Consider the following 24,613-nt stretch of genomic DNA (forward strand, 5'->3'; position numbering starts at 1 on the left):
TTTAGCGTGCGCGAACTCAGAATTTAATGAAGGGTACTGAAATTTGAAAGAAACCAGACAGAGATATGATGTCATGCTGAAGACGACTTTGCAAGTGATATCATTGCTCTTGCTTCAGTTACATAACTCTTATTGCCGGTCATTTTTGGCCATAAACTGAGAAGTTACCACGGGGGAACCCAGGTTGTTTCGCAGAACAAAGGCATCAACATCCCAGGAGCCTGTGTGAGAGAGAGAGAAAGAGAATACATGAGGGGTAAATAGTGAGACAACAAGCCCCTGCTAGATACACTTTGGCACTCGTGGATTGCGGTTTCCATGATGCTCGGTGGGTCATCAGCCTTTGATGCATCAAGGTCCCAATAACACGACAGAGGTGGATTGTAGATGTAAACGTGACAGATTCCAACAGACGTTTCGAGGCCCTACCAAAATAACTTTGCCTGCTTGAGTTTTGCCCTTATTTAAAGCGGCTCTTACACACTGTGTGAATGTTGAGTACAGAAGTGGTAAGAGACTTTCAAGCAATGTATAGCTCAAGAGTCCTTTCTCCTTATGGGGCCAACTTGGAACAGAGTATATAGGGGGGGGGTTATACTAAAGACCAAACAAAAAATGTACACATGTTCAAATCCAAAGGCAGGCCAAAGACACGTAACCCAAATGGCCTGTAATAGGATTACAGAGCAGATGCAGCCCGGGTAGTTTGGGGGGCAGTCAGCACTGTGCTTCCCCCAGTGTCCTGAGAACACGGCCTCCATGCTTGGATTATCATTGGGCCCTGATGGACAGTGAGTGGGCCTTTTCAGCCTGCACAAAAGACTATAGGACCCTATAACCTAAGGCAGTATAGCTCCAGTAAGTGAGCCGGGTCCTCCTAGCACCCCAATGAAACGCATATACTCTGCTCGACCAAGTTGTTCCTTACTGCCTATGTTGCTACCTGCTGTATAACTTAAGTCTTTCTCTGGCCTTGCCTGATATCTCGGATATCCTCATGCCCATCCTATAAATGCTTACATTCCCTCACTTTATCATACCTGCCTGAAGGCTGCCCAATGTATTAATTGAGAAACATTTTATATTACACCTACGTATGTTTCCCTCTGATTATGATACTATGGTCTATTAAGTCTTCGTCTTTTCTTTCAAAGTATATATCAGGTACTTTATCCCATTCATACATTTAAATGTCTTCATGTCCCCAATGAAGGCTACAGGACTGTTATAGGATTAGGGGCTTGTGTCAGGGGAGGCATGGGGTTACTTCAGCTGTAATACAGAAGGAAGAGGAAGGGATGGTGGTGAGAACTTCTGCGTTACAACGGGCACAACAATAATACCACAATGATAATTATAAAAGGGATCATGTGTTGGGGTGATGGATTGAGGACAATGTATTAAGAATTTACCAGGGGGTCTTGTGGGGACAGAACAATTGCAGTTTTAATGGCTCCCACCCACCCCACTGCAGCCCTATTAATCTCTTAGGGTCTCTGGCATCATATTAATTGAACTGGTTCAGAAATGCAGGGATAGCAGAAAGTTAAATGGCCCAACAGACCGAATACAGACCCATCCGAGTAGCAGTTACTTCAGGACAGGTTAACCCATTCCCGTATCTAGATTTGTAATTTGCTGACTTTGACAGATTAAACACATTCTCTTGCAGTTAATATGTTTCCATAACTTTCTACACAATCTTTTGGCTCTGTCTTATCGCAGCAGTTTATGACAACCCATACATAAATCCCCCCTCCATGTACCTATCACTGCTCTATGACAAAACCCTTTACCCTACAAGTGTCCTGTAACTTATCCTGGCCTAGGCCGACTACGCCTAGTATGTCAGGTAAAGGGCGGCAGAATTGCCTCTTCTGCTGCAGATCAGACCCTCTTGAGCAATCAGGCCCTCTGGTGTCCCACTGCTCAGTAAGCCGGTTACAGGGGTGATCTTTGATCTCCAAAACGACCCATTTATTTACACTATGGAGGACGTGCCGGCTCAGCAAAGCTTTCATACACTGCATCAGAAGGTGCTGCCTGCATTTAAAGCATGGGGTGCCAGAATGTGACATCATATCCTAGCGCTCTGTGTCTTAAATGCACAGCGCACCTTTTAATTCAGTGGAGACTCCGACCACGGTCAGGCCCAGGGCAGCATGAATGGAAAATACATCTCTGCCTATTAATGTTCTATTACAGGTATGGCCACAGCCGCTAAGAATCTTAGGGGGAAGGTCAGAGGTTGCACCCCATGCCACCGTCACATCTGCTTTCGGAACCATTGTCATCAGATGGTGTAAGCGTGCCCCTAACCTTGTGGTGTCCTAATCAGCTACTCATCTTGCCCTGCAGGACCCCTACTACTCTCCTGTATTTATCACTTCTTCATTACATTACTATTTGTATCCTGCGTGCTCCGTTCCTTAATAGCATGACATGGCGATATTTGCTTCAGATACTGTACCCAGATTTTCTTCACTAGGGAGGAGTGAAGGAGATGATCCAGGAGGCTGCAAATAAAGTAGGAACTGGTATCTGTGATATCCGGTTGAAGGAGGTGGGGTGGGTCGTTTGTAATCTATAAAGAACAAAAGTGAAGAAAACCAGCGTTCACATAAAAAATAGAATCTTAGTGCGCTGATGATCTAAGCAACAAGGAAGTCTGTCTGGGTGTGACTATATATATAAAAAATGTGTATATATATATATATATATATATATATATATATACACACACACATATATACACATACATACATACCCACACAGTGTGAAACCCATTGAATTTACAAATTTATTAAGCCATATATGTACAGCGTGAGGAAGGGGCCAAAAAAAACCCCCTAAAACATATAATGCTAACAGCACTTGGATATTATATGTTTCTAGCATCTATTGGTTTGGGCAGCAAATATATTGTCCACCAGTGAAACTGAATCGCTGTAGTGACCAATGATATCTGATGATGCCAGCATAAACTGAAGACCTCATATTCTCTATATTCTATGGTATATTTGGCTCTATTGGATCTATCCTGGAATCTCATGGTATTACTGCTAACTACTGCTCATTTGGTAAGGGGAGTGGGATTTGGCTCCCACCACATAGCCACACCCTTATGTGCCACTAGCACCTCCTCCCAAATTAGGCCAACCCAGCATCCACATGTTGAGGGAGTGGGTATACCTTGCAACCCTGGCACCCATCTGCACCGATTATTCTGGAAGTTTTACGGCTCCCTTGAACGCTGCGGCTATGATGTTTCACATGGACTGGAAGTTATTAGATCTCTAAAGGGAGTAAATTGCTATAATAGCCGCTGCTTTACCTGATAGAATTTTTGCTGATGAAAGGCTTCCCAATGACAGCACCAGACCCTAAACCGAGAGAAAAAAAGATTATGAAAAAGAACGGCACCCGGGAGTCAAACAGATAGATCCAAGAATACTTTACTGCTGGGATGATGGACAGCAGATGAGTACTCAGGACACGTTATCTTTTATTTGTAATGTAATATTCATTATGTGTAACCCTTTAAACTCAACAATCTATAAGAAGCGTTGTTTATGGGCCAATAAGAGGAACCTTTCATTTAATGTGCATTTTATACAGAATATATTGTGTGTATTTATGTCTTTAGTGCTGTATTTTGGCCGAATCACATCTGCCCCTTGCCATGGAACCCCATAAGAGGCAAGAAAACACAGCAGTACTACTGAGCACCTGTAACAGGGCTGGATATTGAGCACAGCCAATGAGGAAGCAGGTAGGCGGGGCTTAGGTGACACATGGGATTACAGGAGGGGATTCTTTTTTTACTGGATCACTTGCTACAACCTGGGATTTCACTGAATTAACATTCGCTTTAGTTTTCTTTTTCGGTTACATGGAGAGCCGCGCCATCTATGACGTTCTTATGACATCATCAGACGGGAACTGAGTGGAGATTGAAATTCTCCCTAGGACTTTAAGGCCAGAGGCTAATGAATTACAGCATGTGGCCGTGTGTACCCCACGGGTAGCTACGCAGTAAAGGACGACCACCAGGATGTACCCAGTGGTCTGATGGCCGGTCCGGGCCCGTCCCCAGGGTGGCTGAGCTCCCCATAGTTATTGTACAGTATGGCTGCTGACAGCACAGGCTCGTTTCGGACCCCCATCTGTGTGTTCCTCTTTGATGTTGGGGGAACAAACAGCTAATTTATGGATGCTGGGACTAATTAGTCTTCAGCGCCTGTTACAGCGCTACAAGCTTGGGGCCTTTAAAAGCCCACTAATCAGCTGGGGAAGTACTGAATCCCCGCGGTATTCATCTTCGTTGCTTCGGTTATATATGTCCTTTTTTACGTTGATAAAGAAGGCATCCTAATCAGATCCTCTAAAAAGGAGGTTCATGTTGACAGGTGAGGTTATAATACGACAGGGGGTGGTTATGGATAAGAAGTGACACTGGTGCAAAGTTTGAATAGTGGTATTATCACCATGGCAACTAACGGAATGTTCCTGCTGATTGGATCACTCAGTTGGTTGCTAAGGGGATAAGACCATTCCCCCCCAAGCTTTTCAGAAAAAATGGTCCTTTACAAATAACCGCCAAGTATATCCCGAAAATATTTTACATCTTAAAAATAAGCTTCTTGATACAGCCGATTCTAGAGACTTTCCAGAGTAATGTTTCGTTATTACCTAATACATTTTAAATATGTATATTGTGTAATTATAGTTTATATTTTGCTTTACATTTCAACAGCTCTGAACATTTATTCGCAGATTAGCATCTCCATTTGCAGCCTTTGTTTTGGAAAGATTTGATGTTAATTACTAATATAAAAGCAAGACGGTATAAAGTATCCAGAGAACTCCTGGAACGTTTAATTATGAAAGAAATATTAATCAAGCTGGACTTCATCTCACTTTCACTATTATAATGTACTGGCCGTGTATGACAACTCCCAACATACTCAGGCAGTCTCTGCATTGAAGTACACACAGTGCTGTGAAAAAGTATTTCCCCCTTCTGGATTTATTTGTCGCATTAAAATGTTTCAGATCATCAAAATTCATTTTAATATAAGACAAAAGATAACCCAAGTAAACAACAAATGCAGCTTTCAAATGATCATTTACTGAAGGTAAAGAGTTAATCAATACCTGTATCACCCTTGTGTAAAACTAAATGTCCCAATAAACCCAATAACTGGTTGGGCCGTCTTTGGAGGCAACAACTGAAATCAAACGTTTGACAATGAGACTTTACATCGCTGTGGAGGAATTTAGGGCACTCTCCTTGGTAGAATTGTATTAATTAAACCACATTGGGGGTTTTTCGGGCATAAACTGCCTTTTTAAAGGTCACGTCACAGAATCTCAATCATATTGAAGTCAGCACTTTGACTTGGCCACTCCATTTTGTTTTGAATCATTCAGAGGGGGACTCGTTTCTGTGCTCTGGATCACGGTGCTGCTGCAGAACCCAACGCTTCAGCTGTAGGCCTTGACTGATGGCCGGACGCTCTTCTTCAGGACTTTCTGGTACAAAGAATTCACGGTTCTGTTAATTATGGAAAGTTGTCCAGGTGCTGAAGCAGCAAAGCACCCCGAGACTGTTGGTATGATGTTCTTATTGCGGAATGCCTCAGATGTAATGGGACCAATGTCTTCAAGATCGTTCCACTTTTGACTCATCTGTCCACAGAATATTAGGTCTTGGGGTCATCAAGATGTTTTTTTTTTTAGCAAATGTAAGACAAGTTTTTGTGTTCTTTTTGGAGGGATGCTATTTTTGCACAGACTCTTTCTTATTCTGAGGCCTGTAGTTCTTTACATGTAAGTCATGGTTTCTTGCGGCCTTCTGCATGAGTTGTCGGTGTGCTCTCGGAGGAATTTTGGTAGGTCATTCACTCCTGGGAAGGTTCACCACCAAGTTTTCTCCATTTGTAGATAACGGCTCTCTCAGTGGTTCGCTGGAGTCACAAAGCCTTAGAAATGGCTTCGTAGCCTTTTTGAGACAGATATATGTCAATGAGTGATTCTCGTGTGTTATTGAATTTCTTTATATTGAACAGGTCTAGAATAGATGGACCGTGTCTAAACAGAACATGTCATGCAAAGTGAAGTATTCTAGAACGTCTAAAAATGCAGCCTGTGATGGGCCATGTTCTATTTAATTGACGTTTAGATTTAACAGGACTGGCAGTAATCGTGTCTGGGCGAGTCTAGTGAACTTCAACCCAATTATCAATTACATTGGGTTAATTGGTTGATTTTGTAACTAAGGAGGCAATTACTTTTTCACATATGGCCAGTTAGGGTTGTATAGCCGTTTTCCTTCTATACATGAAAGCATCTATTTACAAACGGCATCTTGTGTTTACTCGGGTTATCTTTGTCTAAAAATAAAATTAGTTTGATCATCTGAAACATTCGATAAATACGCAATAATAGAAGAAATCGGGAAAGGGGCAAATACTTTTTCACAGCACAGCATTTCTCCATGAGAAATAAGATAGAAGCGCGCGAGAGACTGAATGAGACAGATTCCGGGAGGGAAGGCGCAGGAGTGTGGGGGAGAGAGACGAGCTGAGGGGGCAGAGTGTGAGATTGCTGTGCCCTGTATATTGGGTATTCCTGAACCAGGAGTGTGGGTGAGCGTGTGGGAAAGCCCTCGCTGGCAGGAAAACACAGCGTAGCTGCAGAGCCGTGTGTCTGTGTAATATGTACATACAGCGTGTGGGGACACACGCCTATATCCATGTAGAACCAGCAAAACAATCTGCTCGTGTATGTTTGTATGTGCCATGTCTGCCTGAGTGTCTGGGAAGAAGTGCCTGGTAATCCCCCTCATGGTGGTGCATATACCGGCATGTAGTACAGCACTACAAGCAGGCCCGGGGCCGGGCAAGAGATTAGCATGAGGTTTTTGGACGGTACTTGGGCCTAAGCGTAAGGGCTCACTGTACCAGCAGAGAGAGGTTTATTCACTAAAGAAAGAGTTTGCAGGACAGTTGTGTTTCAACTCCTTGACTTCACTATACAGTATAAAGGGCTAACACTGGTAAGTCTCTCCACCAAGGGCTGAGCCGGCCCGGCAAACTGTGTAATGCAATGGGCGAGGGGACTTTGCCAAAATCTCACTGATTCAACAATACATTACACAGGGCATTGCAAGCTCCTCCTGAAGCAGAAGCTTACCTTATGATGTGTGGTGAAGTCAAGGAGCAAAAACCACAACCTTCCTGCAAACTCATCTTTGGTGAATAGAACCCACAGTGTCATCAACCCAACACAAAATGGCGGGGCTTCCAAACCAAATATCTGTGATATGAAAGAGGGAGGGCTGTATATAACCTTTAATAAGAAGCTCCAGCCAAATAGAGGGGGGCTCAGGACACAGACTAAATATACTCCCTCTCAGGATCTACATTTTTATTTCATCCTCTCTCCTGTCGCTACTGATTCAGGCAGCCGTGGGCTCAACAGGCTAGTTACATACGGAGATCTCGGCTCTACTACTACTACTGCTGCTGATGTTGCACCTATTTGACCGTTTACTTCATTCTATAATGAAAGGTGAGTCCAGAAGGTGTCAGAGACCTCTCCTCCTTTTGGCAACAGCCCCCGAATGGCATTCCGAATTAAAAAAGACCCCCAAATTCTGTCAGAGATGGACGACTGTTTGCTGCACACATCCTAAAAGAATGATGTCATAACTCGGCAATTAGCAGTAAGGACGGTGGGCATCGAGAAGGTGGTGCCCTACGCTGGCTATTTAACATTTCAATTACCCTAAGAGAATGACTAATGATTGGCCTTTCTCTGAGGGGCGTGGTTAGAGGTGCGGCTAGGGGGCAGGGCTTTAAAAATAGAAAAGAGGAAGCACTCGCTAAACAAGTGTATAAATACAGATTTTGGGGTTCTGCTCCAATGACCAACACCCAACAATAAAATGAATCAGCGCCGATTCTTCGCTTTGTTGGGTGGCAGAGGTTCTCATGTGACTTTCTTGGTACAGAATTTGATCTATAAACACTCTTTCTGATGTTTCTATACATATCACTGTGACTTTTAGGGCTGTGATACACAGTCTGAGCTCCTAGAAAAGAGGGACATCAGGGGAGGAAAGAGGGGCGAATGAATTTGGGGCCGAGTCGGGAACTGTCCGTCAATCCTTAAAAGAGATAGCATGCAATAAGGCACCATGTATGCCTGCAGTATTTACAAGAATGTGACCTGGTCACCAGAGTAATCAAAGTTTAGCGCTCTCATTTTCTGTTATTTCTCCAGCGCATTCACTCTCGGCCAGCTGCTGGTGATGAAAGTTGTAGTCACTCCACATCCGGACATTTAACCGTTCGCCCCCATACCCTGCGATATAACCCGAGTCGGACAGGAAGTACTATAGTAACCCCAGCCCCAGAATGTGTAATATTAATGGTAAACTGTGTCTCCGGGAAGCTCCCACTCCCAGGCCACGTGTGAGAAGGAATCTCCCACTCAGACACGTAACCAAAAAAAAAAAAAAAAAAAAAAAAAAACCGGAGGAAGACCAGGCGTGGGAGAGGAGTTATAAAAAAAAATAAAAAAAGCACATGATGAAGGGGAATGTAGAAGAAAATATTGGGAACAGAAAAGGAAAGGGAAGAGGAACATAAAGTAACAGGAGTACATGTGCAAAGTGAAAAAGAGATCACAGAGACAGCATAGCAAAGAGAGAGCAAAAGTGTACGCAAAGAGACTGATCTGTAGATAGTATTATCATTAGACGGACATTTCTCTCACTCCCTGTACACTGACCAGTATCGTGTCAATTATTTCAGGATCTAATAGTCTCATCATCACTCATCATTTCCTCGCACAGCCCTCCATATCTCCTGCCTGGCCCTCCCCATTCTCCACAGCTCGAAAGCCGGTGGTTCCCTTGGTAACTGCAGTGGGCTTGCTTTTTTGGGATGAGTCAGGTCGGAGCTGAGCGATTCCCTCCTCCACCTCAAATCTTACCCACGTGGGAACAACAATCCTAAAAACAGCCTCTCCCCTAACCCCCACCGGGAAGCCCCCGAGCCCTGCGGTAACAGAAACGGATGTCCTTCCAGGACGCCAAAGTTTTGGGAAACCTTGAATTGTGGGATGGACAACAAGTCACATCATTCTCAACATGGTGATAGGTATTATAGTACTACTGGAACTTAACTTATCCAGTCCTACACTGAAAGCAGGACTACTCCCCCACTCATGATACCCCAAGTATAAACTAGGAGAGGTCAACACAGAGGATAGGGCAAGATCCCAATAAAGGACATAAGTCGATAGGCTCAATGGAGCCTTAATTTTTTTATAGGCTTATTTTACTCCATATACGTTTTGTAATATTTCCGTACTTATTCTAGTACAATTAGTTGTCAATAGGCCGTTTCCACTCCTGGTCAAAAAAGCTGTGGGGTTGACTAAAGACTGGACGTCTCGAGTGCTGCACCCAAGCACGGAAAGTGAAAGCAGGTCTCGTGTCTTCCAGGCAGCACCACCAAGAATAAGCTGAATAAGCGCACAACGGTTTTTATGCAACATACGCAGTATGAAGCTTCTGCGATAGTGAGCAAACATGCATACGGGGGCATGCCATCCCCTGCCCCGTTTATATGGCTCCATGCCCCCGAGACCCCCTCTGGTCAACGAGCCAATAACCAAGTTGGGGTCCATGACTTATGAAAAGCATTATATATATGGAATGTAGTGTTGCAAGGAGAAGAAAGCTTTCACAATGTCCTCTATTACCAGTAGGAGAAAGATTAACGTGGTTATGTCAATACCAAGCTTTTGGAATTACTTCTACATTGCTTTGGAGAGAGAAGACATCACAATTGCCCTGATTCCTGCTTTATTTCTTCAATCACTCGTCTCCACCATCACACCTGTTGCATCATGAAACTGTATGCATTCAAGGTCAACTGCATGAGACCTGAGGTCCAGCCTCACTGCATTATATACAAACCAAATGATTTAAACAGACCTACAGGCACCGCCATCTTATCGTTCACTTACCGGTATATCAGCGACCAGCCAGTGCCTCCAGAATTTGTGTTTTGGGTTAGATCTGCTTGGGGCGTCTGGGTCCACCATGATCAATGTGTATTTCGCATCCTAGAGGCAGAGACAATGTCAGACCAAGACGAACACGGTCAATATTGCAATAAAAACAGAATAAAATGCACTGCTCCAGACGCCATATAAAACATTGGAGAATGTGTACTCCGGGGATACAAGCAACATCATAGTACAGTGTCAGAAATTGGGATAGGGCAGAGAGCTGACACTCTAAGCCAGTTGGCTAGCTCAGCTTTTAGGTCACTGGGGAGAGTAAAATGTTCATCTTGTCTGTAAACGCACAGTTTAGTGAATAATGTAAACTTTGCAGTAACTTATCTGTGCAAAGTACACAGAGACTAGCCATCTTTAATAATAATCATCAAGACGGATAAAAGATGGAGGATCGCAGGCGCCAGTCCAGAGAAGATACAACAGAAGTATTTACACTCTAACATGGAACCATTAAACTCTGAGCAAAAAGAGGCGATACGCTACCAGGAAAGGGTTAACTAGCATATTGTTTGAAAGTGGCTATTAAAGGGCCCCATCTGTTCCCACCCCCCTATCTGTTGGTGTGCGGGGAGCTGGGTATCAGAGCCATCTCTTGCTGAGCTGTAAACACAGAGATACAGGGAGAAGCCTCAGCAAACAAACAAATAAAAAGCAATGCTTTTTGTGTGCATTTTAAATATAATATATATATATATATATTACAACTATCTCCTCTACATGACTTGTGTGCTTATGTTTGTTTTGGGTTTTGTTTTCTTTGCTGTGGTGACCTGCAAAACCAAATCACACTCCTACACGCCACTCTCGTCATCAAATGGTTAAAGGAATCCCTTTGCTCCATGTACCAACCAAATCTATATATTCAGATCTTGTATTCTTTAGAGTTATATAGAGCGTACTACACATGAACAATCGTGAAGAGATTCCAATTCAGCGATCACCGATTCCTTCGACCAGTGCGAGTCTCAGCCTGCTTCAGCCAAAGCAGATAAGACCCACTCCGACCCAACTAGTCTGATCGTAATCAGTCCTTGGTCTTGTCTTAGACTGAGGAGCAATACCCTTATTCCACGCATGTTTAAAATACCCTCAACTTTATTAGCCTCTACCAATTAGACCGAGACACCCGTCCATTATCTACTACCCTCTCGGTAAAGTAAAGCTTCTTTACGTTACATCTGACCTTCTAGTTTTATAGCATGACCTTTTGCTTGTTTGAAATAACCCGGAGATGCTCGTTAGATGCTCCATCTCGCAGCCCCTTGAATAATGGATTCATCTATATGCCTTTTTAGGATTTTGAATCTAAAGTTACGACGAGAGGGAGGAAGAATTCTGGGAAACAGGAAAGATAAATGTACAGAAATAATGAAGAGCAACCTACATTCCAGCCAGTGTTTGGTTAATGAAGCATTCCAATAATCTCCTCCTGAAACCTGGGGTTAACCGCACTCCCCCCGTCGGTGAAGAACTGGCGACGGGTGCTGCATGTGGTTTTAAGACCACATGGAGTCCCCAAGTGTCTTCTTCTGGGGCTGAACTGCCACTAAGAGGATACGAAGCCCCGTCCTTCCCTACCAGCCCCAGGTTAAGAGAGGGACAAATCTTCTTGGGTCCCCTCTCTGAAGACGGAGAGCAGCCAAAAGGTTCAACTCCCCACCAAAAAACAGGTGATCTTAACCTCAAACCCATGTAAGCGGATCTGCCCCCACTCGAACAGGTGGCGAGCACCCTGGTGCCGCAATACCCCCAGGTACCCCGTCTTTGTTAAACATGCGCGGTCTTAAGGCCAGAGGACCAGGCTTTCCATCTCTCGTACGTACTCGATTACAGCCAAAAGGCAGAGAAGCCACAGATACACCAGGTGCGGACGCTGCACGCAACGGATATCACATGAAATACCGTCTAAATCTTAATTCTTGTTGTACAGTAATTGCATTATGTCAAGCTCTGTTTCTATGACAACTGCTCAGTCTGATACAGGCAGAGTTTACCGCTTGCACATGGCAACACGGCAAAGGATTCTGGGAGACGCTGTAGCACGGTATCCGCAAACTCTTTAGAGCATCTTATTAACCATTTACTGGCCAGCTGAAAAGAAAATAGGATTTTCTGATTAACCTCTGATTAGTCAGAGGAAACCAGAAAGGCTCCGTTTGCATCTAGGCATCTGAAGCCATGGCTTAATCACAACAATTCAATAAAAGGATCTTTGGAGAACCTTTTTCCAACCATCTAACCAAAAACCTTACTGTTCTACTGTCCCGGCATCTGCCAAGGGCATGAAAACCCACAGAGATTGCCGCGCATGCCAAAAAGGAATTCAAAAATATCAGTTTCTTAATTGTTACTAAAATACCTAAAAATAAATCTCCGGGGGATAAAATAATAGTGAATGTGGGAGGAAAATAAAAAGAGAAGAAAAGCTAAAACACAGAAAAAAAGTAGAGAAAAAAAAAAAAAAGAAAATAGTGAGTCTGGAAATGGAATAGTGAAAGTGAAGGGTTAAAGAAGTGGAGTAAAATAAGAGGATAGGCAATGAGGTAAGAAAGGGGAAGAGGGTCACAGATGGGTTGGGAAGATGTCCCCACGTGGGGGAGAAGGGGAAACCTTACGTAAAATACACATTTTAACCCTCCGACTCCCTGGAGCGCAAGTCCTACATAAACAAATCCGCATCGGATTGGCTCTGGACAGAAGTAAATGTATGACCCGATGGATTCGTTGGCCACGACTGGACTGGCTTAAATAATACGCTTTACTACAGCCTGTAGGTCTTATGTTGCCCATCCGTGAACTAGAGGCTGATGGACAGGCCCGGACTGGCCACCTGGCAAATGCCTAGCGGGCCACCAGCCGACATCACCTCATCTGCCAGTACGGCTGAAATCCCTGTGACCCCCGATTCAGTTTTAAGAGGTAGAATAAGACACGTTTTCAAGTGAAAAAATGTCCGACAGATTAACATCTCTTCTGCAGCGGTTTTAACGTGTGGTTTAAAGTTACTGTCAATTTTAAATGGTCTTTGATCAATTATTTCACTGCCCCCCTATTGTAACAGCGCTACGGATACTGCTGGCGCTATAGAAATACATGATTAGAAGTCTCCCTGTTAAGTCTATATTATAAAGCTATTAAATGTAACAAAAGTGTAGAAGCAAAGCCATATGATTAAGGTTATAGTGCTGAGAGTGATGTGAATGATCACCCTGGCTGCGGCAGTAAAGCCCAGTTTATTATACTGGTATTGATTGGTTTTAGTTGCGTTGTCCATACTGGAGGCGTGCGGGACTGCGAATCCTCCTACCACCCCCTCCGAGACTCTTCCTCTGCATCCTCCCCCGCTGGAGAGAAACACTAGGGCTTCCCCTGCCTGCGGGGGCTACACGAGAACACCGCCGCTACCGAGCACCTAACTGTGCGGCAAGTAACGAGCAGGGAATCTCCGGACGGGCATCGTGAACGGCCCCGCAAACGTTCATTTATAGATAGAAGAACTAAATGGGAGGTTAAGAGACCCCTAGTGGCCATTCAGCCACATTACAACCTCACAGCTAGCTTGTGACCTGCTTTAACACTTGTGTAATTATTGTATGTGGGTAGAGAAGTATGGCTGCCAACAGTCCCGCATTTGTCACGACAGTCCTGACAACCGCGCTTATGTTGGTAGAGTTCTGTGTTGTATGTCAATGAGATTTCTCCAGTCTCTTTGCCCATTAAATTGTCCATTATGCAGGGCCAGCTCAGCCCTTTTCCCTGAGAAACTTGCCAGTGTTAGCTGTTCATAATGCAAGATATTGGGATAGTGAAACTGCAACTCTCCTGCTAAACGTTTCATTAATCATTATCAGGTCTCATCAATGGAATGGTTGAACAGCTCTGTACTATAGCAGCAAGTAGCTCTGAATTGGACCGCTCTCAGTTAAAAATGCTACTATATGAAATAGCCCTTTACATTGCCCACCGGCGGACTAGCGGCGAAGCGGCCCTGCAGCAGGTACACAGATACGGCTTGACGGCAGAATCCGTGTAACCTCTGGAAGGTGGAATCTGCAGTCAGGAGAGCCCATAGAATGAATGACACGCAGACATTCTATATATGTTTATAGATAAATTGGTTAACAATCACTTGTATTGACATTAAATGGCGGGGCGAGGGCCAGACCCGGCAGGCAGATGTGTGCGTGTGTGGGGAGGGATAACCGAAACTAGTGGCGTAGACAAAGATAAAAGCGATTGCAGTGAAATATAATGCCAACCGAGCCTCAAGCACATAAAAAAAGGCACTTCCTACGCAGCCAGATGCCAGTGTATGCGGGGCAAGACTGGGCAGGTAACATTAAACTGCATCTGTGATTAAGAAATTACAATGTAGCACTTTTTGGGGCGAGTAAAGTCACCCGTACAGCAAGTTAGCCAATTTTCTTGCAAATGTATAGGGGGAAACGTTACATCGGGGGTATGCGAGAGCCCTGGCACAGAATGCAATGTATTCAGGTGCGTGTCCTGCATTCTGTGTTGGCATGCATTACCCACTCCACCGAGTTACAGGTGTCAAATCGAGCGGGGCCTTCCGGAGCCATGTATTTTAGGTCATATATAAGTATGGTGGCTTTCCAAACCCGTAGCCATCTTACAAGAAAAATTGCAACAAATATAAAAATATCAATAATATTACATTGTTTTGCATTTGATTAATGCAGTGCCCCCTGCTGGCCGTTCCAAAAATAATTCTACCGACGGGAGACAATTATTTCATTCCATTCACAATTTACGTGGCTCATCAAAAATCAATAGCCGATTTAAACATTGGTCACCCACTAAACATATAGATCTGTATAGGTATATTACGCCCTCCTAAATTTCTTTTCAGTATGATTTTATTGTTAGGGAAACTTCCATGATTTTACCGACGTATCTACCATAATTTGTCAAGTATACCTCTATCTGTGTGAAATCAAATACTAATCTTCTGTGAAGGTTCGTATTATATTGTGGGACAGGGGCCAATTCTAAGGTCTCCAATTATCTGTGCAGGCTCCCAGTCTGCTGATGGTACTCCGGGCTGCCACAAGGGGGCAGAGCGCCTACCAGTCATCACAAAATAGCAAAGCTGTGCCCCTCACAGAGCTGTTGGGGTCCCCAAACTGCTTAAGCCCCCCAGAGTTGCTATAGGCGACTTGCTTTATTTTCTTGTTGGGACCCTGAGAGCAAGGGGTGGCACTTTTTTTGTGCAAGTATCGGGCAGTTAGGGAGAAGGTGGTATCTGCATGGTATGGCACCGATTTCTTTTTATGAACAGCTTTTTATGTTTTTACAACATTTTGCCATCTATTAACTTTTTTTTCTCTGCGGCGGATTTAATTCAGGCTTGATTTGGTCCAAATTACGAGGGGGCTCTAGAACAAATATGCACAACAACAGGTGGAAAGTTCCACGAGGCTTTAAGGAAGGGCTTAGTAATTTTTCACAGATGGCACCCAACATTTTGGGGTACTGTGTGCAATATGGACTTTACAGACACCCCTATTCTAAATTCATGGGGGGGGGATCTCTTCTACAAGCAAATCCAAAAACCTGTCTGCTTACCCTATAAAGTTGAAGACCCAGCTAGAGATGGATGGTGATACGGTCTACTGTTGGATAACGTGAGCTCAGCGGTAGCGTTAATATGATCCATATATCAGAAAGAGGACGCAGAGTCAGGTTAATTTGTCAGCCCCGAGCAAGTGCTGAGCTCGGAAAACTACATGTGAGCCCTCGTCTCTTGATGGCGAGTGCCTGGCACGCAGCGGGACGCACAGAAACCACAACTTTTTGTGTGATATATGCAAATTTTTGGGTAATGCATAAAATTTATATATATATATATATATACATTACTTAATCTCATAAAAGTGCAATCAACGCTCCTGACGGACACTTCTTCGATCCCTGGTTACTATTTGTCCTTAGAATTTGAAGAAGAAAAAATTTACCATAAAAAAAAAAAAAAATCACATCAATGATATTCGATACAATAAGACAAGCCAATCATAATTTAAATAATCTTAAAACAAGTTGATTTCTGGTTAAACATAACTTAAAGATATATTTCTTTTTCATTATACAAAATCCAGTGTATACTGCAAGTACGTTGCCTATGAGTTGCTTGAATATTATAAGACGTCTCTGAATTATTGCCTAATCAGTAATCCTTACATATATTACAGCATTCAAAGGCGTTTAACACAAATAAACTAGAACAAAGCTCGGTAAACAATCCACAATGTGCTGTAATAGTTCATTGAGTAAAGAAAGAGTATGTGAGCAAGATATGGAAAATCCCTAACAATGAGGGTGTGGATGGAGTCCGATATAATCACATGGTTGGGGCATAAAACTATAATCTATTGAATTAAAAACCACTCTCCGCTTCTCATCCTAAATAGATTAGCCAGATGCTCCACCTAGAGGCAGACGCCCAGACACCGCTTTCACATGGGAACGCTTCATTGGGATTTTTAGCACCTTTTCTTATTTTTGTGATAAGAATATATATTTGGGGGAACTCAGTATTTTTGGCTTATATTACTATATTTGGGGGTTATCCTCATCTTTGAGGATGCTACCATTTTTTTTTTTTTTTTTTTTTAATTAAGAAATGTTCCACCTGCCTACAATTGAACCCCCTCCCCATGCATTTGTAATGCCCTAAGACGGCTAGAGCGTCCCTTTAAACTCCAGTTCTACTTCGTATCATATTAAAGTGAAATAATGCTCTTTATTACAGGCGGATAAGTTCCCTTTGTGCTCACTGATCTCCCCCATGCATCATATAGCTGGATTACAAGAGAAAGAGCGATGTCTACCAACTGTAACACTTGCTCGACCTCATAAAGTACCGGGACGCCACTCTGGTGTTTCTTTGTGAAATAAACAGTATTCCCTGAAAAATCTGGCCACCCCTGATCCTTCAAATTCAGCTCAAGAGTCTGCGCCGGGTTTGGCCGAAGAGTGGGGTCCACCGTGTAAAAACCATGCGCTCGCTGTCCTAACCTAGCATTTCTGATGCACACTACAAGGAGGATGCGAAAACACGGCAACCGCCTTTATTTATTTGGGTCTGACTTCGATTCTGCAGATTGAGTCCTAGCTGTATTTTTGCACAAGGAAACGTCAGGAGGTTACACTGCAGTTACTGGCGCAGAAGGTCCCTTAAAGTCATTAATTATTATTATCTGCTGTCCTTGACCGCCTACGAATACATATTAAAATACTCTGAGAGGATCCCACATGCAGTCGCAATGGGGACCGCTCAGAACAGAACTGAAGTATATCACACGCAGGGAGATGCGTTCGCCTGAACATATCTGCTGCATGGAAAATAGCAGGGGGCAGGCAAAGGGGCAAATGCTTATGAGGGTTACTGCAGACCCCTCCATGCATCTGAAGGTAGGGCATTACAAAAAATGAAAAGGACCCCTCAACTATCATATGCATTACAGTGCGTATGATGGCTGGAGTTTAGGGCTGCAACAACTAATCGATAAAATCGATAATAATCGATAATGAAATTCGTTGGCAACGAATTTCATTATCGATTAGTTGAATCGATTATTAAATGAGGGTTTTTTCAGAGCAAACGCTCTGAAAAATCCCCCTCATTATATAATCCGTTTAGTCTGACTCACCGTCTCACAGCAGCAGCTCCTACTTACTCCCCCTCCCTGTAATCACTGTGACAACTGGCCCCGCCCCTTCCTTCTCCAGGCCAGAACCACATGGCTGTGACACTCATCTAACTGTAAGTATATGTATATATATATATATATATATATATATATATATATATAATGTGTACATATATATATATATATATATATATATATATATATTTGGGCTACTGAAAGTTAGGGGAGGTGGGGGTTAATTTAGGGGCAGTTATGGTTAGTGGGGTGTTTAGGGTTAATTTAGGGGCAGTTATGGTTAATTGGGTGTTTAGGGTTAATTTAGGGGCAGTTATGTTAATAGGGTGTTTAGGGTTAATTTAGGAGCAGCTGTGGTTAATGGGGTGTTTGGGGTTAATTTGAGGCAGTTGTGGTTAATGGTGTGTTTAGGGTTAATTTAGGGGATGCTGTGGTTGATGGGGTCTTTAGGGTTAATTTAGGGGATGCTGTGGTTAAGGGGGTGTTAAGGGTTAATTTAGGGGCAGTTATGGTTAATGGGGAGTTTAGGGTTAATTTAGGGGAATCTAAATCCTGGGGGCAGTGAAGTGACATATCTGGGGGTATAAGGCATATACAGTATATAAGGCATATGTGGGGAGGGCAGTGTGGCATGTCTGGGGAGGACGGAGTGGTGTATCAGGGTGTATAAGGCATATCTGGGGGTAGAGTGGCATATCTGGGGGTAGAGAAGTGGCATGTCTGGGAGGCAGGGTGGCATGTCTGGGGAGGATGGAGTGGGGATATAAGGCGTATCAGGCACAGTGGCAGATGTGGGAGGCAGCGTGGAGTGGCAGATGTGGGAGGCAGCGTGGCATATGTGGGAGGCATTGTGGAGTGGCAGATGTGGGAGGCAGCACGGCGTGGCATATGTGGGGAGGGCAGGGTGGCATGTCTGGGGAGGATGGAGTGGTGTTTCAGGGGGTATAAGGCGTATCAGGCACAGTGGCATGTGGGGGGTGGAGTGGAGTGGCAGATGTGGGAGGCAGCGTGGCGTGGCAGATGTGGGAGGCAGCGTGGAGTGGCATACGTGGGAGGCAGCGTGGAGTGGCAGATGTGGGAGGCAGCGTGGAGTGGCAGATGTGGGGGGTAGAGTGGAGTGGCAGATGTGGGAGGCAGCGTGGAGTGGCAGATGTGGGAGGCAGCGTGGTGTGGTATATGTGGGAGGCAGCGTGGAGTGCTGTGGTAGGCAGCGTGGCAGATGTGGGAGGCAGCGTGGAGTGGCAGATGTGGGAGGCAGCGTGGAGCGGCAGATGTGGGGGGTAGAGTGGAGTGGCAGATGTGGGAGGCAGCGTGGAGTGGCAGATGTGGGAGGCAGCATGGTGTGGTATATGTGGGAGGCAGCGTGGAGTGCTGTGGTAGGCAGCGTGGCATATGTGGGGGGGCAGCATGTCATGTCTGGGAGGCAGCGTAGCAAGCCTGGGCTCAAATGTGCATATATTGGGGGGCTGGTTGGGAAATAAAGACAAGAAATGTATTATCAAAGTTTTTTTATTCTGCTGTTTGTATTTAACATCATTTGTTTAGTAAATTATTTTAAATAAATGAAAAATTTACATTCATTTTTTTTATCCGATTAATCGATTAATCGAAAAAATAATCGGCCAACTAATCGATTATTAAAATAATCGTTAGTTGCAGCCCTACTGGAGTTTCCCTTTAATGGCATCACAGCTGATGACTACCATGAAGCACAGCCAGAAGAATAGCTGGCCACTGCAGCCGACATGCCAAAAGTCAGCCATTACTACAACATACAGATCTCACGACACGGGCGTATTATGGCAAGGAGAATTGTACCGGTTTAGCTCTGGGGTATTTGATCTCAGGATAGCCCCAGACTTTGCTCAGCATCCGGGGATAATCAAAGCAGTCGGGTATATACAGGCAGGAGACGTCGCCAACATCTGGATATATAACATGGAAGCCGTCACTGAAAGAGATGGAGGGAGGTTAAAAGTAAAAACAATGGCTATATTTTCGAAAGGTTCATAAAAAGAATCCCTAAATTAAAGTGCAGGGACTTTAAAATTACTGACATGGCAAGCACATAACAGATGTTAGATAAAATGATGACAAATGTAGACAAAACAGGGCAGAAAGACGTAGCGAGAGCAGCACACGGGGGACCGGTCGAAACCACGGTAACGATCCCGGGATGGGAACTGTACCACGGTCCATATGCCTTAGTAGTTACAGCTCTTCAGAGTAACACCAGAGATGAATTTCAGCGCTTATCCCATAGTTAGAAGTTGAAGGGGAGGATTTACCAACGCTGCAACCATTCGCTTGGCATAGGCTTAACGAGTATTCCTCCCCACTCACCTACAGAAATCTGCATCGTCCCCGAAAAGAGTCTCGTAGTCACATTGTTTTGTTTTGGTAGAATGGGCTGTCAGAAGCAGAAGGAACGCGGCAAGAAGGGATGGCGCCCACATACTGGCCTGAAAGAGAGAAGTCTCTACACAATTAGTCAGGCAACAACCGTAACGATCCACGTAACTTCTCACCTTGAAACCCATCCCTAGGATACTTAACCACCACATGGCTCAAATCCCTGCATTAATATCTCATTGAGCCGTTTTCCATGAATATAATGTTTATCAGCCACTACTATGTATTGCCCCTAGACATGTAATACATGGTGTTTCATATAAATCCACACACGCACACACCCTATAAATCCACGCACACTAACCACAGTTACTCTGTGGATTTAGGGAGCCCCGATGATGTTGAGATCAGGGCTCTTTGAAGGCCAAATCATCGCTTCCAGGACTTCTTGTTCTTCTTTACGCTGAAGATAGTTCTTAATGGCTTTGGCTTTACGTTTGGAGTCGTTGTCATGCTGCAGAATGAATTTGGGGCCGATCAGATGCCTCCCTTGATGGTATTGCATGATGTATAAGTATCTGTCTGTACTTCTCAGCATTGAGGAGACCATTACTTCTGACCAAATCCTCAACTCTACTTGCAGAAATGCAGCCCCAAACACTTATTCTTGTACCCCTCTCTAGCCCTCCCGCAAATAAAATGCCTTCTGCTTCGGCCAAATATTTCAAATTGTGACTCTTCAGTCCAGAGGACCTGCTGTAGTTTTTCTGCATTTGAGTCACTTGGCCTTATTTCCATGACAGAAGTATGGCTTTTTGGCCACAAGTCTGCCATGAAGACCCCTTCTGACCAGACTTCTCCAGACAGAGGACGGGTGCACCAGGTTACCACTGTTTTCTGCCGATGCTGAGCTGATGAGACTGCTGGACATCTTCAGATTGCAATGGGAAGCACGATGTCTCTTTCACTTTATGCACAAAGTTTCCTTGGCCAACCACTGTGTCTATGGTGCTCAACATTGCCGTTTCCTCGTGCTTCTTCAAAATAGCTGACAGAACGCCAGGAAACCCCTGTCTGCATTGAAATCTCTCCCTAGGATACACCTTGCTGACCTCACCCAGTTTTATTCCTCCCACCAAGAAGTTTCTTTTTAACTTAATGGTCATGCTTAAACCTATATATTAAATTAATGCTAATTAGCACTCGTTTGGTACGATCGTTTAATCATACACCCAAGTACATACCTACAAAATTCCTCAGTTTGTGCAAGAGTAACTAGAAGAATTAATGCTTTGCATTTTGTTAAATAGTAAAAAAAGAAATGATTAACATGTCTCTTTGTAACTAAAGTTATGGTGGATAAATGTGATGGAAAACCCTTCCACTTAAATTAAGGGGGTAGTAGACGTACAAGGGATTCTGGGTAGGCGCATGCAAATAAGGTTAACAATGATCACCTTTTGCCTCTGTATCCACTCTTTGTGAAATCACTCATGCTTTACACGCAGCCTTTTTTGCTTTGCCGTCTCACATTAAGCCAGGACCTGCCAGCCAGGCAAGTTTCAGATCCCTAAAACAGTCATGGAAGAAAAACAGAACCTGCTGGCAGGTAAGATCCATTTGGCCCATTTAAAGTTGGCAGACTCTAACTCTCTAGAATATTGCTTAGATTGTATGAATGTGACGCAAAATAGCCAAAACATTTAGCCGAATGTAACTCCATATACGCCCGGCACTTAACGGGGAAACTGCTATAGACACAAAATATATCACTAGCTGCTGAGGAACCGGACCTATAGTTTGACACCGCATACCGGGCACGACTGCCAAAAGGAAACCATCAGTATATAGCTTTGGGGGAATAAAAGAACATAAAAGTTTCCTTGGGAACTATACAGACTTTTATACGTTTTTACTTTGGTGCGATTCTTTGCCATGCTATAATTCTTATTTATTGATTTATAATGCGCCATCACATCCTGCAGCGCTGTACAATTCTCCAGTAGAACTCCTTGCACATAATGTGTTAAGCTTTGTAAAAGAACTAAAACAAATATTTATCTGGATTTCTTCTTTATGTAAATATCATTGCATCTTTGTGAAGCGATCAAATTGAGACAGATCTCTATTTCACACGCTTAGAACTGCTTTATTTTAAAATACATTAAATTTGCTGCTTTCTACTGTAATCTCTCATTACCCAAGTACACGTGGGTTAAGTGTGATTCAAATAAATACATTGTAATACTGGGTATTTTGTGAAATATATAATTCTCAAAGTAAATTGAGAAACAGCTGATTCGCCCAAAACTTCAATCTGTAAAACATTAACCATCCCCTCCAGTGAATGCGCCGGATCTCTATGCCCTCTAAGGGGCATTTCTACTCTACAGTATCTGCTTTCGAGGGAATATTGATCTCAGCCACCATGGTTCATGGGTAAGTGAGATGACCTGTTAAAACATCTGCACCCGGACACGTTCCTGTGGCTTTCAACATAAAACGAAACGTCAAAAAAAAAAAAAAAAAAAAAGATTTATAGGGTCGCCCCAAAAGCAGATCCCAGCTACTGCAGAGGTCTCCACGCACATTCTCCATTATTTCTCCAATTCAGCTTTTATGGTCATAAATTCACAACAAAAGTGGCGGAAACTCTTATTACACGTTCACTCATTAAAACACCTTCTAAGCACGACATTTCCGGGGAGGGGGGAGAACAACAACTGTACTGGCATCTAAAGAACTGGATTCTGAAGGTCAAGGAAACCAGTGTTATGGCGGAGCTAATCAAACTTGAGGTAGACCAGATGACTACTTATACCACCACCTGGTATAATTAGCCATAATTTACTACATATGGAGGGATTAAACTGCTTCTGGGGGGTCCTATCCCGTTTATATTTTCTATTCCAAATGGACCGGATCTAATCTATTCTACATACGGAGAGTAAAGCCAAATATTTTTTTTAACCGCTGGGCTCCTTATATCGCGACTCTAAATAGGGACACGAGGCTGCAAATATTCCAGGCGTTTCACACCACAGCATGGTATTGGCTTCAGGTTTTGACCAATATCGGGACTTTAATGTACTTCTGGTTACCTCTGTCTTACTGATGTCGGAACGCAGGTGATACTGCCTTTCTCTAATCCATGGAACTTTTTTTTTTTTTTTGTTTATACTAACAAACTGCTTCTGGGGCTAGTGTCTGTTCCCCTTCCCCTCCAGATCCCTTTACCCCCTCCAGTTTTTTTCATGAATACGACATTTGGTCCCTTGGGATGGATTCTCTTTTCTTCTAGACACAATGTGTTTGACCCAGACATGTTCCTGTATAGATTAATGATCTATAGATCGAAGGACTTTCACCAGTAAGGACTTCCAACTTTCTGATTGTTTCCCCTTGATTTACGGTTTCTGAATTTCTAACCGTGTACAATACATCGATGATTGTGTTTCGCAGGTCATCTGAACCAGACTGTAACCGAAGAGAGCCATATTCTATTGTCATTGGATTTCTGTGCTTTCGTGTTTATTTTGCAAACAGAAAAGCGTAATAAATGGTTTTACAGAAAGTCGAGGCATTATGTATGAAGCACACCTGGGCCAATGCTGGGGCAACGGATTTCCTTACTGTATTAACCTTTACCACTTCTGCTGGAAGGCTGCGAAAAAAAGCGAGAGAAAAAGAGAGAAAGCGAGCCAGAGCAAGAATCCTCCAATGCAGCACAAATAAGGATGCAGATCCCATTTGATCCCCATGTGACGTTATCCGTATGTTACCAACTGCTGATTTTACCGATCCCTGCCACACATACACACATTATATTATATTTATACACACACACACGTACAGAAATACATGCACGCTTCCTGCAGCATCAGACGGGTACACGTACGTTTTTGCATCTGTCAAACAAGTTAGTTTGGTAGAACAGGACTATCATTACTATCATCCTCATCATCATCATCATCATTCTCCTTACACACAGACTTTTACTTTTTCGATCTCTTGGGTCTCTAAACCCGCCCAGCTGAGGCTGTCACGGAGCTGTCTCTTTCATTCCCCCACGTTTGTCACATGGCCTGGGGCGATCACTTACTCTCCGTGACAGGCACGTAGCAGGTGTCTGCCTATAAACACCGGATTAATGCGGATAAACATATCGCAGCTAAAGCACAAATCTCATGATGCTCGGACAGCACCAGGCCGGCAACAAATACAGAAGCCTCTCATCCCTCTCTCTACCTGTCTCTTATTCCCCCGCAGGCCCGTCCCGAGAAGGCTCCAGCAAGCACCGACTGTCTCGCTCCACAAATTCCCTCCTCACCACACGCCGTTATTTTGATACTCGCCGCGCCCTTCCACGCGGCCGGCTAGTGATTGGCTATTTCGATAGAACGGGATTTATCGACTACTGCCATTGGTTCGTGTGGCTGTCAGCCAGACGGCGTGGGCGTGTACCACGATAT

The 24,613-nt window shown here is 43.9% G+C and overlaps 1 protein-coding gene across 1 annotated transcript; it reads right to left on the reverse strand.

The window, feature by feature from the left end:
* Window positions 1-24,475, reverse strand: PEBP4 (phosphatidylethanolamine binding protein 4). Its single transcript, XM_053463084.1, has 7 exons — window positions 24,390-24,475; window positions 20,133-20,251; window positions 19,608-19,740; window positions 10,045-10,143; window positions 3,335-3,383; window positions 2,471-2,584; window positions 1-221 (listed from the first exon to the last, which is right to left on the reverse strand). Exons 2-7 carry the CDS (start codon window positions 20,243-20,245, stop codon window positions 130-132), a joined length of 600 nt encoding a protein of 199 aa, XP_053319059.1. The 5' UTR covers window positions 20,246-20,251; window positions 24,390-24,475; the 3' UTR covers window positions 1-129.
* Window positions 24,476-24,613: the final 138 nt, after the last annotated feature.

The sequence above is a fragment of the Spea bombifrons genome, chromosome 4 (genome assembly GCF_027358695.1).
Source record: "Spea bombifrons isolate aSpeBom1 chromosome 4, aSpeBom1.2.pri, whole genome shotgun sequence".
Lineage (NCBI taxonomy): Eukaryota > Metazoa > Chordata > Amphibia > Anura > Pelobatidae > Spea > Spea bombifrons.